This window comes from Typopeltis vanoorti, chromosome 6, assembly GCF_054136105.1.
Source record: "Typopeltis vanoorti isolate ZY-2024b chromosome 6, IOZ_Tvanoo_1.0, whole genome shotgun sequence".
Taxonomy (NCBI): domain Eukaryota; kingdom Metazoa; phylum Arthropoda; class Arachnida; order Uropygi; family Thelyphonidae; genus Typopeltis; species Typopeltis vanoorti.
This window is the reverse complement of record NC_143554.1, coordinates 65,580,159-65,600,142: the sequence shown is the minus strand read 5'-3', so window position 1 is coordinate 65,600,142 and position 19,984 is coordinate 65,580,159. Positions and strand designations below refer to the sequence as shown.

The following is a 19,984-nucleotide window of genomic DNA, read 5'->3' as shown; positions in this document are numbered from 1 at the left end:
AAGTTTGAATATCATTATAATGGCTTGAAAATATATTGTAATGAGAAGAAAAATGTGCCTCGTATCGTGTGTTTTTCTGTTACTTTTTTGTATATAATCCTGAAGATGCTGAAATAAATATGCAGTGAAATGCATCAACTCATATTTGTTACTTTTTTTATAAGAAAAAATTCTGTAAGCCTTAAAATTTTCATTGAATTAAATGTTTAATGCTTAAGCCCAATCTTCCCAATCCTGTTTTAAAAAATGCGAATTGAAGTTTTAATGGCATACATGCATGTTGTATGTAGTATACAGCATGTATGAAACCTCAATTTTCTTTTGAACATTTAAAATAAATGTTTTAAGTTTATCTAGTTTTAGCTTTTTTTTAATAATCTTTCTAAATGGACATATTAAATCTACAAATTCATTTATACAGAATTATGTGTGACTACTTTTTTTTTTTTTTTTTCAGTTCACTCTTCAACTCTCCTTGGCTGGATTTGCAGAGTTTGTCCTTCATCTGACACGGCTTAACCCAGATATGATGTATATTCATCAAGATAGTGGACTTATGAATGTTTCATATTTCAGATTTGATATAGATGACATCACAGGTATGTTTTTGAACCTGAGTACTGCTAGAGGGATCAATAATTACTTCTTTTTTTTAAATATGTGACTCACCCATGAAATGTTTTAAGCCTATATCAGATTAGTACTGTGGGGGGAAGAGGGCTAAGGATTTGTTTTTCCATATTTTTTAATTAATTTTATATTTTTTTAATTGTTTTTCATAATCGGAAAACTCTCTAGAGACCAAACATTATAATGTTTGGATAATTAATTAAATTGTCATTTAATGACATGATAATTTGCTATATTTGGCTGGCATATTTTGCAAAAGCTTGAACACAGTTTAGCTATTAAGAAAAGTTTTCAGTAGAATGTTTTCTAGTAAAAAAAAAAAAAGAGAGAGAGAGAGACTCTTAGTCTGGAAAATAGTCTGGAAACTAGTTGAGCACCTTGTAAACAGCAGAGTAAGAAATTAATTGTTAACTGATCCACCTACCATAATACCACACAACCCTCTACACTCACCCAATGCTTTTGATCTTTTCTTAAGTATTCTCCTAAGTAAAGGTCACCCTTTTTCTCTATAATTCAGACCATAATTTGTACAAATTTCATTTCCTGCATAATGCACTTTAGTAACTCTGAGCTATGTGTCCTTTGATATTACAGTGGCATCAAGTAAGATGATTTCTGGGAATGCACTTCCTCTTTTCCATGGCCAGACTACTTTGTCTACTCTCCAGTCCCAAACACCCACTCTGGCTGAGTTACCAAAATTTCCCATGTTGGAATTTCCCTCTCCTAAGAATTCCTGCCTAGTATTCAACCTTGATCTCCAGGTCAGCTTTATCCTTAGGTGTTATTATGATAGTGCTTTGGCTCAGAGAGAAAAGGATAAGCACAGATGCAGAAGCTGCACTCAGTGGCCTTTGCAAGGGCCATATGATGAGTTTTTTTAATTTGGTTACTTTAAAGTTACATTTGTTTATTGTTGGGGGACATTGTTGTAGCTTGAGAATGAAACTAGAGGTAGCCCCCCCCCCCCCTCAGGTCACTTGCATTTCTTTTGCTGACTGCTCAGAGAGAGCAAAGTTTTGCCATGGTAGTGGGCTTTTGCCTGCAGCATGTGACACAGTGCCTTTTAGAACCAATGCAGATATCTAGTATCTTGGGGTGACCTGTTTTACATTACTTATAGTTGACTCTCAGTTTTTGGGACCCCCCCCCATGACATTTTTGAACAAATTGTACCTCAGGAAAGTTCATCTGGGCTTTCCTGGAGCAGGTCCCTTCCTGCATAACTGGTTGGGGTGCCAAAGTTTTGAATGGAGATAAGGTGATTATGTGCCTACCACTTATCATGACTGTCTTGGGATATTGGTAGATATTTTGAAGGAAATGTGAGAATGAAGGCTGATTGTACATTTGCTGCATCTTATCGAGGAAACTCCAGAAGAGGTGTTTAGATAGAATTAACATCATAATATAAGAAATATTGTATATAATATTTCTTATATTATATACAATATAATATAAGAAATATTATATTGTATTTCTTATTAAAAATTCTCTATGTAAAGAGAAAATTTAATTCAAATCCAGCATATCTGGATTTAAGTTCACTACATTTTACAGGAGAACTTGATGCTAATAGGCCAGTTCCTTTTAGGCTTTGACTCCAAATATTTTTGAATTTATTACTCCTAAACAGTAATGTCACATAATAAACCCTGAGCTTAATGTTCTGTGAGAGTAAGTTTTTTTTTTTTTAATCAGATGCTGTATTAATGGAATGTTGATTCATCAGAGGAGGAGCATGGTTTCTTTTGGAAAACTTTTTTACTCACAGGACCAAAAAAGGAATAAATTTTTGTGCAGTGTTGTTAATGATATTTGGTCCATCCAGAAGTTGATGACCAAAAATTCAGTAAATTTATCTTTTTTTTTTTTTTTTTTAAATAAAGCTACACAATTAGTCTCATTTAATATCTAAAATTCTATTATTAAAATTTATCTACAGAAATACTTTGTAATATAAAATGAAAAGAGTAACAAAACATGTATAGTTTCAAAAATCAAAACCTGATTTTAATATTTAAATTGACAATGTAATTAGTTAATGATTGCGCTCATGATTATTTTTATAGGAGAACTTGATGCTAATAGGCCAGTTCCTTTTAGACTGACTCCAAATATTTTTGAATTTATTACTCCTATTGGTGTAAATGGTCCAATGACTGCCACAATGATTGCTGCTGCTCGGTGTTTAATACTACCAAACTTTAAGTTCCAGGCCCTACTTAGAGCTGTTTTGAGAGATGAGATGATAGCTTGGCATCGAAAGGTAATCATTAAACTTCCCCTTCCCCTATTTAAATTACAATTTTGTATATATGTTGAAAATTGCTTTGGGTAATGAAAAAACAGTAATGTCGCATAATAAACCATGACCTTAATGTTCTGCGAGAGTAAGTTTTTTTTTTTTTTTTTTTTAATCAGGTGGTGCATTAATGGAATGTTGATTCATCAGCGAAGGAGCATAGTTTCTTTTGGAATGGATATTTGGGTCAGAATCATGAGCTTTAGACTATTGTCTTAAAAAAAAAAAATTTGTCAGTCATTCCAGAAAGCCTGAGAGGTGGCAACCTTGTTTTGAAACGCTTGCATATTATTTACTGTACAACAAAATAATGTTTATCAATTATATTTTATTCCATTAAGCTTTTAAAAAAAGTATTTTTATTTCTTATTTCTTAATGACAAGATTTTATTTCTGTCATAAGGCAAAAAATTGTCCACTCTCACAGAGAATAACAGAAGCTGAAATTAAAGTTTATAAATGCTGGAATTGCATTTGATTAGCCATTCATACACAGCTGCTGTGACTTCTTTTATTGATATTTCAACTGAAACATGATCTTTCATAATGATGCATAAAGTATGGGCATCATCATGGTTGGTAGAAACAGCATAATTTGTGAACTCACGGGTCATTTTCCAAAGATGATTTCAGGGGAAAAAAAATCAAATCGCAGACTGAAAACTAAATGGCAAGATATATTGTGATATTTACTGTAATTAAAAGAGTATCTTATGGGCTTTTTAAGTATATGTTTAATAAATTTCACTGATTTAAACACATAAATTCAGCAAAAGTGTAACTTTATTTTTTTTACTATCCAGTTATTCAGATCATCATCACTATGATCTAACACCCTGATGTGGTGTGTGACCCCATGGACATCTGGAAAGGGGAATCAGGTGGTCTTGCACTACTTTAGCTTCTGCTTCAACAAGTTGGGCAGTCCTGGATTGCCCAGCCATGAGTATTTGGCTAGTTGGCTTGCTTCAAGGTTAATGATGTTCCCTATGGTCTGAGGACTTGCTGCAGCTGTTATAACATCCAGGGTAGACCTGGTTTTCCACCATGAGTGCATTTATTGCTTGCTAGAAAGTAGACATCTTTGTGTAGCTCCATAGTGGGTGGGGAGCTGTTTTGCTAAATTAACCTTCCTTTGAGTATGAATAATTTTTCATCCTCTTGCATATCAGAGGCCCTCAACAAGCCCCAGCAATGTTCAGAAACCAATTGCAACATGAAATGAAAACCAAAACAAGAAACAGAAAACATAGTAACCAGGCATGACTGTGCACTTGGGAAAATGTTGCCCTTCTTCATCCAGAAGTGTTTGAAAGTATTGGTAGGATCTCCAAAATCTGTTTAAAAACTGTTACTAGCATATTACTAGCTTAGGGCCTCCCTCGATGAGTCTGTCGACTCCTTGGAGTTGCCTGGAACAATAATAATAAATAATAATAATATCCCCTAAACAAAAACTGTTTAGGGGATATTCTAGTAGTCACAGCAATGCAGACTTAATCACAGCATCTCCTTCATGCAGCATCTATCAGTGAAATACCAACCACAATTACCACCACAAAACTTGCAATTATTCTTGAGGAGTAGCTTCAGAGTAGGATCTCTTCAATGTCCAGGACAAGGAGATGTGCTCCAAAATGAAAAACAGAGAAGTGACTGCTCATATGTAGGGATGGTAATGTGGTTCCCACCAGATCATCATCATTACTTTTAATACACATAAAATACCATCTGTGAAAGCAAGATATCTCAATTACCCATCCCAAGCCCTTTGCACTGAAATGTATGGTCATTCTCAAACTGCCTATCATGGCTCTGCCATCTGTGTCCAAATGTAGCAGTAAATATCATGAAAAAAATATGTAAATGCAATATGCCAAAATGCTCTAATTGTGAGAAAGAATACCTGGTTTATTTCCAAGTATGCCAAATGTGGAAGGGTTAAAAAAAAATAATAAAAAAAAAAGAGAGAGAGATCAATAAAATAAAACTGAGTAGTGCATCCCATACCAGGAGGTGAGAATCATTATTCTACAAATATTGCAAGATCAGGTGGTTAACCTTCCTATATCTGAGAAAGAAGATTTGCACTTACACATATTTTGCTTGATTATGGACATATTTTTCTTGATAAAAGATATCTTTTTCTCCCGTCTTCATGTCACCTTTATCATCTCTAAGTCCTTGTACAGCACTCTTTCCTCCATTGCTAGGCTTCTTCAATAACCTCCAGAATATTTTGCACATTTTTGATATTTACTTTCAAAATATTCTGGAGGTTATTGAAGAAGCTTAGCAATGGAGGAAAGCGTGCTGTACAAGGACTTAGAGATGATAAAGGTGACATGAAAACGGGAGAAAAATATATCCTTGAAGTATGGAGTAATTACTTTGAAAAATTGCTAAATGAAACAAGCAGTGATAGCACAGTGGTAAAAAACACTCAACAAGCATACAGTCAGGAATACATATCCATACTTGAAGTAGAAAAAGCTATCAAAGGCTTGAAATGTGGAAAGGCAGCAGGAGTAGATGATATTCGACCAGAAATGCTGAAGTATGGTGGTATAAAAGTCTTACAATGGCTGCACTGCATAGTTCAGAAGTCCTGGACAGAGGGACGAATTCCCGATGATTGGAGTAGAGATCTCATAGTATCCATATATAAAAAGGGAAATAAAACTGAATGTGAGAATTAAAGAGGTATTTCCCTACTTGGTGTGCCTGATAAGATTTATGCAAGCATACTTGAGAACGATTGAGAAGAATTGTGGAAGAAAAGCTTGGTGAAGAACAAGCTGGATTTGGGCCAAATAGAGGCTGTCAGGAGCAGATCTTCACTTTATGACAAATAGTTGAAAAATTATGGGAATATAACAAAGATTTGTATTTAAGTTTTGTCGATCTAGAAAAAGCATATGACAAGGTGCCAAGGGAGAAGTTGTTCAATACACTACAGTTATATGGTGTCAATGGAGCATTATCTCAAGCAATACTTAATCTTCATTTGAGCTGTAAGTCAGCAGTTAGAATTGAAGGAAGTACAGGAAGATGGTTTAATGTTAAATCTGGTTTGAGACAAGAATGTACATTATCCCCTCTGTTATTCATTATCTATATGGATCACATTATGAAGGAAAGTGGTATTAAACATGATATCAAAATTGGAGATGTTAATGTCAGCTCTTTGCTTTATGCGGATGATGTTATACTTCTAAATAAATCCGCTACAAGTCTGCAAGATTCCCTGACTAAATTGAATCACTGTTGTAATAGATATGGTATGAAGGTCAGCAATACAAAGACAATGAAAATAGGCAGAATCGTTGAAAATGTCAACTGTGTTGTCAATGGAGAACTTGTGGAACAAGTAAAACATTTCAGCTACTTAGGCACGATTTTTTGTGAAGATGGAAAAATTTTTAAAATAGACAACAGCATCAACAAAGCTGGTATGGTAGGAAGTCAACTGAATAAATTTATACGGAATAAGAGAGAAATTAGTTGGAACACTAAATTAGCTGTATACAAGACAATGTTCAAACCAGTTTTAACTTATGGATCTGAGAGCTGGGTCAGAAGTAAAACACCTGACCAAAGACTAGAGACTGCAGATATGAGAGTCCTGGGAAAGATTAGAGGTGTGAACAGATGGCATCAATGGCAATATCATATTAAAAACAAGGATATTAGGAAAGAACTTTACATTATCAGCATCCAGGAATGCGTTAGCAGAGCTGACCTCAGGTGGTGTGGTCACTTAAACAGAATGGGCAAGGAAAGATTAGCCAAACAAGTGTTCTCTGCCAGGTTGTGAGGAAAACAACCCAGAGGAAGACCAAGATATAGGTGGATTGATACACTGCAAAGTGCCTTAGACGATAGAAATGTAAGATCTGGTAATGTTGGAGTTTTGACAAGTAACAGGCTGATTTGGAGGAAAATTGTAGATAGGAAGAAAAAATGTAGATGTAAATTTTTCATGTAGTACTATCATATCCTGTACACCCCTTGAGGGTACATTGCAGGAATTTGATGATGATTAAGTTATAAAATGAGTGGAGGATAAGATGGGAAGAATGACAGGCTATCCCTGGAAGTTGGGTGACGATGTGATGAAGAATGGGTGTGGGGAATAAATTTTATACATGAAGAATGGTTAGGTCAGTAAAATGCATTGCCAGAATGTATTGTGAATGCTGGGAGCATAAATGATTTTAAGGTTCGATGTGATGATAAGAAGAATAAAACAGCACTGGAAAGGATTAAAAACATTATTTAATTCTTCCAATATTTCAGCTTAGTCATGGCAACATCTTAGGGAGTACAATATAAACTTGTAACACACACATGCGAACAAAATGGACAAAAGACTAGTTTTGACTAGTGGGACATCTTCTGCAAGTGCCAATTGTTAAGGACTTAGTTGTAATCTCATATTTTGAGAAGTTTTACACATTCATGTTTAATTCACATTAAGCTGGTTTTTGAGCATAGCTGTAGTTTCTAAAAAAAAAAAAAAAGCTTTTATTTCTGAAACTTGCTGAGCTGGAACATTGTTGTAGTTTCTTTCCGGTTGATTCTATATGTAGTATAAAATTTTATTTATTCTATTTACCAGAGTGATTGCAGATGTATTTTTTATGTTCTTCTATGCAGATGATGGTTGTCTCCCTATCTGTCTACCCACCAGCAGGTGAAGTACATCGCTGGTCACCCAAAATCTTGTGATGTCATGCCTCCTCCCCCCCCATACATTGCTTTTTTGATATCTGTCAGTCAGCCTTCCATGAAGCAGAAAAGTATGTATCATAGTGTATTCATTCCCTTGGTCTAGCTCAAACATGGATGTCCTTTAGTTCTTTTCAAAAAAATAGATCCTCTTTTGTCAACCATTCTGTATATGAGCTCTCACTAACTTCCAAAATCTTCATCATCATTCCCAAGAATACTTGGGATAGTTAGATACATCATTCTTTTCACTCCTGAAAAATCTTCCCTATATTTATGCACTTATTCTATTTGGGGACAATTTTTAATGAAGATGGAAAATTAAATATTGAAATAGATAATAGAATAAGTGAGAGGTATGGTGGGAAGACATTTAGAGAAAAATCAGGAGAGTGTTGAAACCAGTTTGAATATGGATCAAAGCTGGAGTTTGAAATAAAACATTGATCTGAGACTGGAGGCCATAGATATCAGAGATATGAAGAAAATTGAAGAGTAAACAGATAGCTTCAGTGGCAGAACCATATTAAAACCAAAAATATTAGAGGAGAACTTGATATTAATATTCAAGAATATGTAAGCAGTGCTGATTTTAAACTGGTTTAATCACTTATACAGTGATTAAACCAGTGAAAGTGATTAAGTGAAAGATTAGCACAATATTGTTTGAATCAAAAATGCAGGCCAAAAAAGAGAGGAAGATCAAAATCAAAATGTAGATGAGTTGATCAGCTGAATGTTTTAGAACATCGAAATGTAGAATGATCAATTCAGAAATCTATGAAATAACCAGCTGGTTAGAAAGATCTTGAGCAGAAACCTAGTCACAGAATCTTAATTATGTCAGATTGTTGTGAGATCTGGTGCACCCTCCCTACCTGCTTCAAGGTCAACATCACAAAATGATAAGATGGTTCTTCTTTTACATTATTTTGTTTATAATGGTATTTCCATTTATACAAAATTAAAGTATAAGTTTGTTATCTTAAATTCATATATAAATAAAGTTGTCCTGATTATGTGAAATGATAATCTTATTAGCGACAAGATGATGGACAGTCCGGCAATGTTAATCAACCTGACATGGAAGGAGAACTTCTGATAGCTATGGTTACCAAAGCCATTAATGCTATTATGTCTAGGTTACAAAGTGAGTATACATATAATTCTTTTAAAAAAATATTGAAATGTTTAGTTTAATTTTCTTTTTGTATTTAACAAAATCATTTCATTTTGTAAAATCATTCCAACTCTGACCCTAACCCATGTGACCTAGTGAATGATTTGTCTACTTTACAATCCGAACTTGAGTTTGAATCTCAGTTTTAATCTGGAGAATACTTGCTGGTTGGAAATCAGAAAGACCATGTTTAATCTCTCTAGTATGGTTCCTAGCATATAAGGGAGAGAGAAATATATAGCCTGTTCATTGAGTTAACTTGATATAAGTTGGCAATCTTTTGTGGACATGATTTCCATTAAAAAGTCAGTGCTGAAACAAGAAATGTATAAATGCATGAGGAAATTGTAGCTTCTTTTGCAACTGTACAAGTTGTACACTATGAGTTTGAGCATGATGAAGTAGGATCACTTCAGACTACTTCAGCAACAAATGTGGTTGTTTCTTTTAGATGGCAGCATGGACATGGCATAATGTGTTGCAGTATTGTAATATAATTTAGCACTGACAGTGTTAAATTACATTGGAATTAGAAAGCATAAAATTTGGCCAAAATGATTCTTTGCTATCCTAAAAGAATGGCAACATAACTTATCCTGCTGATGGGCTTGTGCAAAACCTTTTTTTTTTTGTGAGGTAGAGTATTTCCACATGATGAAACTCGCATTCATCTCATATGAATGCCAGATTTGTGTGGAAATATCCTGCCTATCCCAGAGGAGAAAAGTCACTAGCAGTGTGATAAGGGATCCTTTTTAAGACTGTTTAGCTTAATGATATTGGGAAAACTCTAAATGAGTATACACAGATCATGCAACACTGGAAAGGACTATGTGGCATGAATCAGATGTTATGGCTTTCCAGGAGGAGAGTGAATAAACAGATTGTGTGGACGTGAATAGAGTTGCCAATTCAGTGTTGCAATGTATAAGGTATTAAATGTGGTCGGCAAAGATGAGATTTTGTGCATACAGGTGGGAATATACTGGAGAAGGTGAAGGGAAAGACATGAAATCTAGAAGAGATGTTAGATAGGGACCCAAATCTAAATCTAGGTTCCATGCTGCTCTAGATATCTATTTTAGAAACAGAGGTCAGTAATAAAGAGGACACTAACGTGTAAAAGTAGAGTTTTAGTTAGTTATTCACATGTGACATTAATTTAATGTTTTATGGTCAGTCTAATACCATTAATAAAGTGATTAATGCCCCCCCAGTGTGATTTGAACACACAGCCTCTTGTTTGGAGAGTGATATACTGACCAGGCCAACTCTGCTTGGTTAGCATATCACTCAGCCAACCAGGCTGCCAAAAAAGTAGAGTTAGACATTCCCCCCTCCCCAAGCTATTATATTATAATACTAAAACAATAAATAGGGGTGCTTAAGGGTCAAAGCTGTATAACTGAGAGGAGACCTCCACATAGCCTTTAAAGGAATGCGGAGAACCGACCAGGGCTTCTGACCTAATGTCCAATCCTCACCTTCTCGTGGTGCACCCTGTTGGGTATCTACTTTGATACTGAACGAACGAGGATGGACTGGCAATTTGGGATTTAGCTGACCAAATTGTATTCTTATTGGTTAAACCAAAATAAAATATGATGGTACAACATGACAAAATTTCATGATGGCTGGGGCGTCGTCCAGTTAAACAAGGCCCCCGTTGTTTTCGCCAGGGAACCAGGGCGAACAGCGAAAAGTCAGCTACTGGAACAAATCTGAAAACAAACCAACTCAACATCACCAGAGTTAAAGATCAGTACTATCAACGTAAGAAGCCTGAATGGCAAAGAAATGGAGCTAGCTGAGGAATTAGATAAGTACCAGATCGACATAATAGGGGTGACTGAAACAAAAAAGACCAAAACTGGTGAGATCTTTCTGAGCAACAAATACAAAATGTTATATTCAGGCAATGACAATCAAGGAAAAGAAGGAGTAGCCATAGTATTCAACACAAAATACGAGGCTAATCTTCTTGAATGGCAGTCAGTCTCAAGTAGAGTAATGTGGGAAAATATGAGAATGGGGAACTGGACAATGAGACTTATTTGTGCCTATGGTCCCACAGAAGGTTCTACTAAGGTAGAAGTGGAGGAATTTTTTGAGGCTTTAGAAAAAGCAACTGACACAATGAAAAAGGAAAAGTTGGTCCTTGTTGGGGATCTAAATAGCAGAGTAGGAAATGATTGTGAGACATACAAAAATATTTTGGGAAAATTTGGAGAAAAGAGCAAAGCTAATAATAATATCAAATATCTGTTGGATTTCTGCTCAGGGCATGGACTGGTTATTACTAACACCATGTTCCAACATAAAAATGTGCACAAATTCACATGGAGAGAAGAGGCTAGGAATAAGAAAAGTCTCATTGACTATGTTATTATTCATAGTGATGTTTTCTCCCTGGTGCAGGACACCAGAGTGTACAGAGGATTTGAAATTGGAAGTGATCACTATTTAGTCTTGTGCAGGATAAAATTGAATTTCATATTGAAAAAAAAAACATGTAAGAAAGTTTTAAAGCAAATAAAAGTTGAGCAGCTCTCAGATGTGAGCTGTAGACTAAAATACAGAAAGATTATTGAAAAAAAAATGAATGAGTTTGAGAACAGGAATCAAACTCTGAAGAAAACGTTGATTCTGCCAAAGAGGCATGTGGTGAGGTTGTCTGCAAGGATAAAAAAAATCAGAACTCCCTGGTGGACACAGGAAGTTAGAGGCAGTGAAGGAAAAGAAGAAAGCATATCAAAAGTTCCTGTCAAATAAGTCAGCTTGTGCTCTTAGAGAATATAGAGACAAATGCAAGAATGCTAAACACTTTGTAAAACTAGCTAAACAAAAGTCATGGGAGGACTTTGGCAAGAATATAGAAAATAAATATCAAGATGGTGGCAAAATATTCTGGAGGTTGTTGAAGAAGCTTAGGAATGGAGGAAAGAGTGCTGTAAAAGGAGTTAGAGATGATAAAGGTGACATGAAAACAGGAGAAAAAGATATCCTTGAAGTATGGAGTAATTACTTCGAAAAATTGCTAAATGAAACATGCAGTGAGAGCATGTGTAAAAAAACACTCAACAGGCATAGTCAGGAATACATATCCATACTTGAAGTAGAAAAAAGCCATCCAAGGCTTGAAATGTGGAAAGGCAGCAGGAGTAGATGATATTCGACCAGAAATGTTGAAGTATGATGGTATAAAAGTCTTACAGTGGCTGCACTGCATAGTTCAGAAAGCCTCGACAGAGGGACGAATTCCCAATGATTGGAGTAGAGCTCTCATAGTACCCATATATAAAAAAGGAAATAAAACAATGTGAGAATTACAGAGGTATTTCCCTACTGAGTGTCCCTGGCAAGATCTATGGAAGTATACTTGAGAAACGGGTGAGAAGAATTGTGGAAAAAAAGCTGGGTGAAGAACAAGCTGAATCAGGCCAAATAGAGGCTGTCAGGATCAGATCTTCACTTTACGACAAATAGTTGAGAAAGCATGGGAATATAACAAAGATCTGTATTTAAGTTTTGTCGATTTGGAAAAGGCATATGACAAGGTGCCAAGAGAGAAGCTATTCAATACGCTGCAGTTACATGGTGTCAATGGGGCATTATATCAAGCAATACTTAAGTATTTATTTGAGTTGTAAGTCAGCAGTTAGAATTGAAGGAAGTACAGGAAGCTGGTTTAATGTTAAATCTGGTGTGAGACAAGGATGTACATTATCCCCTCTGTTATTCATTATCTATATGGCTCACATTATGAAGGAAAGTGGTATTAAACCTGATATCAAAATTTGAGATGTTAATGTCAGCTTTTTGCTTTATGCGGATGATGTTATACTTCTAAATAAATCCGCTACAAGTCTGCAAGATTCTCTGACTAAATTGAATAACTGTTGTAATAGATATGGTATGAAGGTCAGCAATACAAAGACAATGAAAATAGGCAGAATCATTGAAAATGTCGACTGCATTGTGAATTGAGAACCAATAGAACAAGTAAAACATTTCAGCTACTTAGGAACGATTTTTACTGAAGATGGTAAATTAAATATAGAAATAGACAACAGAATCAGCAAAGCTGGTATGGTGGGAAGTCAATTGAATAAATTCATATAGAATAAGAGCGAAATTAGTCGGAACACTAAATTAGCTGTATACAGACAGTGTTCAAACCAGTTTTAACTTATGGATCTGAGAGCTGGGTCAGAAGTAAAACACTTGACCAAAGACTAGAGACTACAGATATGAGAGTCCTGAGAAAGATTAGAGGCGTGAACAGATGGCATCAATGGCAATATCATATTAAAAATGAGGATATTAGGAAAGAACTTGGCATTGTCAGCATCCAGGAATGCGTTAGCAGAGCTGATCTCAGGTGGTGTGGTCACTTAAATAGAATGGGAGAGAAAAGATTAGCAAAACAAGTGTTCTCTGCCAGGTTGGCAGGAAAACGACCCAGAGGAAGACCAAGATATAGGTGGATTGATACGGTACAACGTGCCTTAGACGATAGAAATATAAGATCTGATAATGTTGGAGTCTTGACAAGTAACAGACTGATTTGGAGGAAAATTGTAGATAGGAAGTTAGTAATGATATAATTTTTTCACGTAGTACTATCATATCGTGTACACCCCTTGAGGGTACATGGCAGGGATTTGATGATGATGAACAATAAATGATAAAAGGTATATATTTCACTGGATTTCAGAGCGCAGCTACTTGTTCCATTACATAATTGACAATATCAGTAGCAGTTCAAACCATAATACCTGAATTCATAATTTGTCCTCTAATATTGTATAAATAGCATGCCGTTTTTTACACTTGTTGAGTTAAGGCTGATCTTAAGGCAACTGCCTCCCAAATTATTGCAGTGATGATCGTTGTTGAAATTAGCCTTGTGTTTCATAGCCATTGATAGCACTGATTTTCTTCCAACTGGTTATGCATGAATAGGCATCCAAAGCATGATCTGCCAATCCTGACTTGCCATAATAAAACCAGACTGGTTGGTCTTGGATAGCATACTTTCTCTCCAACCAACAGGTTGTGGGTTCAAATCCCACCATGGGTATGGATAATTGTAAAAGCCTCTCTGGATGAGCATGTATAGCTCCTTGAGGACTTGTCTTTATTTTATTTTTTTTTTTATTCATTTATTTTTTATGAGAATGTATAAACACAGATTTTAAGTTATGGAGCTTCCTACATTTATGAACTGTGTTTGTCTATGGTTGATTTTTGATTATTGTTTGCTGATGCAGTTAGGTACAAACAGTCAATAGAGATGATGTTGAAATCTTACAGGATGATTTAAATAGACTGAGAGAATGGCTGTAAGGCTAAGCATTTGATAGTGAAAAGATTACTAGCTGTGTACTATAGTACACAGCTAGTAATATCAATGAATATCAAATTGATTTAACTGTTTCAAAGAAATTGACATTGAGAGGATATACTGCAAAAGTGGTTGAAATAGTTCATATTACCTGGTTATTGAAAAATGTCCGAACTACTGTGCTCAGATCTAGTCACAGAATCTGGGTTTCTTGGGAATGAGGAAGTGGAGAGGTTCCAGATGCAAATGACCAAAATGATGAAAGGTATATAAGTTGAGTCTATGGACTCCAGTGAGTTCCCCATATGATGATAACTGCAAGAGTTGGGAGGGAGAGAAAACTGATGCCAGGAGGTAAGTTCTTTAAATCATGTTGCAAAGTGCAAAGGTGTTGTGTTGAGGGGTTGGAGTTTCAAAAAGTTGTTTTAGGCTTGGCAAATGATAGGCTCACTGTTGTTTGGATATTTGGCTCTTTCAACATCAGATTTGAATTTGCTGATGGTGTTAATGCAGATACCAGTTACATTGTAGACTGAGTAGGGAAATTGAGTTCTTGACATTTTACCGCCAATAGTATCAAAAGATATCAGACTTTGAATGGCTGGGTGAAAGATGTTCCATGGAAATAATGAACAAGATTATGGTATGAGTTTCCAAGAGGAGAGCTGGTTAAGAAAAATTCCATCCTCCTAATGTTAATTTTGGACATAATATGAGGGCATCTGATATTTATGCATTATGGAGAATCTGTGGGTGGGATGTGTCCATATTCTTATTATGGTAACTGTTTCAATTCTGTGAGATAATTTTGCAATACATTTTGATTCAAATTAAAATTTCTGATTCAGGTTGAACAGTGCATATTCTTGGTCAAGTGGTTGATATCACAACTGTCAATGGATTTTGTTATGAATGGAAGTATGAGCCACACTAATTGCATTTGTAGAGACCGTTATTCACCGATTATTTTATCCCTCACTCGTGGATAAGTTAGAAGTAATATTTGATGCATGGCAGCTGGTTGGTTGTTCATTTGGATAACTAGTAATAGGAAATAACTACAAAAAAAAAAGTGTATATTGCAAGAAACTGTTAGAAATGCGAAAAGGCAAGGAACAGATTTTGACTTGAAATGCTGAAATATGGAGGTAAAAAAAATTTTCTCAGAATTCCTGGTTATGGGAATATATCTCTTGCATTATTGACCTTTAATTAAGAGGAAAACAAAATAATGCAACAATCATGGTTTGAAACAAATATCCAAAGAACAAATCCTTTTTAATCCAAAGGCAATTATTCCAGAGCAGAATGAAATATTTTTTTGAAAACATATTTCTGTTCTACTGAAACAATTGATGTTTAGATTCCAAGTTATTTAACTTTTGAGGATTTAATGGAGAGAATTTTTTTTTTTTTTTTCTTCTCCTCTTGGAAATCATTCCAGTTTGGAGCAAAAAATTTCACTGTCAGAAGATAATGCTCCATCTGAAGTAAACATGCATATATATATATATATATATTTCACTATTCAGGATTAAAAGTTAGGATAGTGAAAAAAATATGTTGCAGTATTTATTTGTTACTATTAATAAGGAAAAAAGAATTTTAAATTTAGTGAAATACAAAATTGGAAATGAAGAGGATTTTTTTTTTAAGACAATATAAGCAGTGTATGTTATTTGTCATGGATTTTAAACAAAACTTATTATGACTGATATTGTATACAAGGCTGAATACTTGACAAACACTGTGAAAACTAAGTACTGCTTGTAAAAAAAAAAAAATTTTTTAAATGTGTAAACATGTACAAATCTAAATCTTTTGTTTAATATCATTGGTCATTATTTAATCTATAAATGAAAAGGTTGCCCAAATTTTCTTCTGTCTTAAGGCTGTACTCGTGTAATAGAAACACCAATAATTGCTTTTGCAATCACAGTAAGGTTTTGATAGCCCTGGATGTCACTACTTCTTCCATCCCAGACATACAAAACATTTTTATGTAATGGCATCCTCTTAGTGTCTCTGTATTTCCTGAAAAAATGCTTCTAAATGTGATTCAAGTTATTTACATTGTGCATCTTGAGATGAAGTTTCACCAAATTCAACCAATAGGACAGAAGTCGGTCCTGGTGCATAACCTTCAGGACAACTGTAGAAACATCAGGACCAGGAGACTTTTTTTGTGTCCAATTTGGACAATATTTTTCTGATAAAAGGACAGTGTGGCATCTGGAATGGTTAGAGGCCATTTACCATGGTCAGTTATGTGTGCATTGGAGTCAGATTGTGAAGTTGGGAGATTGCCTTTACCTGTGGGTGATTATGCAATAGCCATCTGAGTATAATTTGGATAAGAGTAATGTTGGGAAAAAGTTACAACCAAATCCATCCTTCTGGATGAAACCACTAAGTAGAGGTCACATCTACAACATGTCTGACTTTAAAATAGGACATCACTTGCCCAATTCAGCAGGCATTTAGTTTCTTTTTGCACATACAATTAAAAGTTGTACTTTTAAAAGAAAATATTGTATTACTGCTTTATGTCATACATTTTTTTTCTTTATTTCAGATTTGTCTACATTTGATGGAGCTGACAGTAAAGTTAGTACACTGGTAGCTGCTGCTAATAGCCATGACAATCTGTGTAGAATGGATCCAGCATGGCATCCTTGGTTGTAGTTCTATGCTGAATATTTTGATATTTGTACAGAATTTTCATGAATAGTTGCACGCTGCAACTAAAAGATTTTTGTAATTCATCTCTGTTTCATTGACCAAGTTGACGGCATTTCTCTCATTTAAAAATATTCAAGATTATTTTGTAAATAGAAGTATTAAAGATTACGGTATCTTAAATTGTTACTGTTTCAGACCTGAAAAACAGAATTGTGATAAAAAATTGCATTTAAACAATTATTGTTTAAATATAAACTTCACTTTTGCCAACTTATTTAATTTTAATATAAACATCTTTTCATCATTGAGTTAAATTATTGCACAAAACATTATCCTTTCCCCCTCCTCCAAAAAATGCTGTTAGGCTATACTTGGAAAAGTGTTGGAATAGTCGGTTTTTTTTTGTTTTTCTAATGTTTGAAACAAGTAATATCTTAGGTGTACACATTCTTTTAAGAGCAGTACATGTGAAAGACAGATTATTCTCATTTGAATTTAATCATATCCATCCTCATATCTGATTTTGTAATTTTAAAATTTTGTATGTAATTGTACATGTAAACATTTCAAAAATAAAAGAAAAAATATTTCTTATCATTTTTTAGTATTTCTACTACCTCTAAGATAAAAAAACTGCATGGATAGAAGAAAAGTTGACAAGAAGCACGAACCAACACTATGAAGAATCATTTATGAAATAGAACTATGAAAATATTGCTAAATGCAATTAAATGGATGCTGTTATGAACAGAAGCTTGATTAAAGCTTAATAAATTTAAATTTAGTGTGCTCATATAATTTATAGAAGTTGATGCCTAGACAATTCTATAAAAATTCCTCATTAATTTATACTAAAACTATTGCAAGAGGTTCAGAGACTTAATATTTCTATGTATGAAAAATGTTTCACGTATATTAGACAAATGTTATGTTTCCATGGTGTCAACTGTTTTAGCATGCACACTGAAGGTCTAAATAGATTGTGAAAGGACTTAAAATAAGAATCTTGCATCATGTCCCAATGGTGCTTGTGCTTTCTGGTATCTTACCAAAGTGCTACTGGCCATTACTTTGGCCCATCCATCCTTCCTTCAATTTCTTTTTTACACTAAGATTTTACACTATTACAGTTACCAACAGAAAAAGCCACTCTCCTGGCTTACTTTTTCTCCAGTTCTTCCATAGCAATCTTAGCAAATATTAACATTTGACCCCAGCAGGTTCAAAAGAATCATCACAAGAGGTTCCACTGTTACAAGATTATCAAATCATGGCTTAGCCTTCATCTTTTATTATTTCTGGAGGGGGAACAGCCTTTTTTTTTTCCTCAAGATAGTCTGATTTTTAAAAACTATTCTACAATACTAGATCATTTACTCTGAAAGCATTTTAGAGAAACTTTCCTAATATATGAGCACTTAGTTTGTTTTTTTCTGACAAGGAAAAAGCACATAACACAACTTTAATCTCAGAGAGAATCTTCTTTATTAAAAACTTTATATATAATATAAAGTTTTTTTATTCTGCATCTTCAAGTCCAAATGATAAGATTAATCCTTTCTCCAAGAGGAGGGAGTCCCAAAGTTTCTATGTTAAGTGCCATATCACACTATTTGCTATCATAGTTATTTCAGTAACAGAATAACCACCTCAAAATGTAATGTTCCCTATTTGGATAATTTCACCATCTTTTGTCATTTTGCAATATGAAGGTCATTGAGTGGTAAGTTTGAAAGATTGTGAACAGCTTACTTTCAGCAAGCTGTTCACAATCTTTCAAACTTAACGCTTGTAAAAATGGGTTTAGATTTTTATCACAGAAAACTGTTTGCATTCATTTCTGTAAATGTTTTTTCCCTTGCCTAGTACCAATGGCAATCCCACTTGAAAAAGTTCCAAAGAAAGATGCACATCCTTTTGACTTATAAGATCAGGATTTGATTATATGTCTCAAGTCTGTGCTTCTGCAAGAGATACACTTACAACAGTACGTGGCTGGATCCAGTTTGCCATTCAGCTATAAGAACTGCAACGGAGCATTTCGAGCTTCACCTATTACTAGTCTTTATATCAAAGTAAATGAGCCATTTTTTATCTCTTTTACCTCAGCAGCTGTCCTTATTATGTGCAGCCAAAATAAAATCCATGCCACCAATTATTTTTTTGTCCGCAGTGGGAAAATTTGTACAATACCCGTCAGACTTTCATTCTTTTAGTTTCTGAATAAAAGCTTTACTGCAAGCCTTAGACATCGGGGTATTCAATATTGTACCAATATGCAGCTGAATGCCACCATGCAGTTCACCCTTGTGCAGAATGGTTTTCTTCCCATATTCTTGACTCTCGAGGCTTATTTTGCTGTCCTATCTTCCAGACCACCTTCACTGGGATCCAATGCCTTGCCACCTGTTTGTAGCATGATGCAAGCCATGGACATCCAGAAAGGAGAATCCGATAGTCATGCACTACTTGGCTGCTGCTTCGAATAGTGGGATTGCCTGTAAGGGTCAACAGTGTTACAGAAAGTCTTCTGCCGCATGGTCTAAGGACAAGGCCCAAGACTTACTGTAATGTCGATATGGCATTTAGGGTAGCCCTGGCTTTCCATTTCCAAGCTTTATTGGAAATGGAAAGCCAGGGCTACCTGGCTTTCCATTTGTCATTGCTTACTAGCAATGACAAAGCAGTCATTGCTTACTAGAGAGTGGGAGTCCATGGGGAGATCTGGTGCTGAATCAAATTTCCTTTGAGAACGAATAATTTTTCTTCCTCTTGTTTATTATGGGTCCTCAGAAAATCAAAATAAGAAACAAAAAAATCAGAAGCTGCACAAATACACTGCTTTTCTTAATCTTGCATTCAGCAGGAGAATATTCTTGAAAACCGTCACCCCTTCTTCATCTAGAAAGGTTTGGAAAATGGAATTTCTTTGCAAAATGTGTAAAGACACTCCATTCAGGAGATATTGAAGCACCACTAGTGACACAATCCAAAAACTTACTTTATGCAACATCTATCCACGGAATACTAATTATGGTCACCTTCCCTATAAAACTTTGAACATTTCTCGGGAAATGATATCTGTGTGGGACCACCTGCTTGATGA

At 34.9% G+C, this 19,984-nt stretch overlaps 1 protein-coding gene across 1 annotated transcript in view; it reads left to right on the top strand.

Annotated features, from left to right (window-relative positions):
- Positions 1-17,469, top strand: part of Nipped-A (Transcription-associated protein Nipped-A) — a 936,100-nt gene extending 918,631 nt beyond the window's left edge. The window contains exons 64-67 of the mRNA XM_090393977.1: positions 458-599; positions 2,706-2,902; positions 8,711-8,819; positions 16,772-17,469. Coding sequence (XP_090250103.1) covers positions 458-599; positions 2,706-2,902; positions 8,711-8,819; positions 16,772-16,881 — 558 coding nt within the window. The 3' untranslated portion in view covers positions 16,882-17,469. The remainder of the gene's footprint in view (positions 1-457; positions 600-2,705; positions 2,903-8,710; positions 8,820-16,771) is intronic.
- The last annotated feature ends 2,515 nt before the right edge of the window (positions 17,470-19,984 follow it).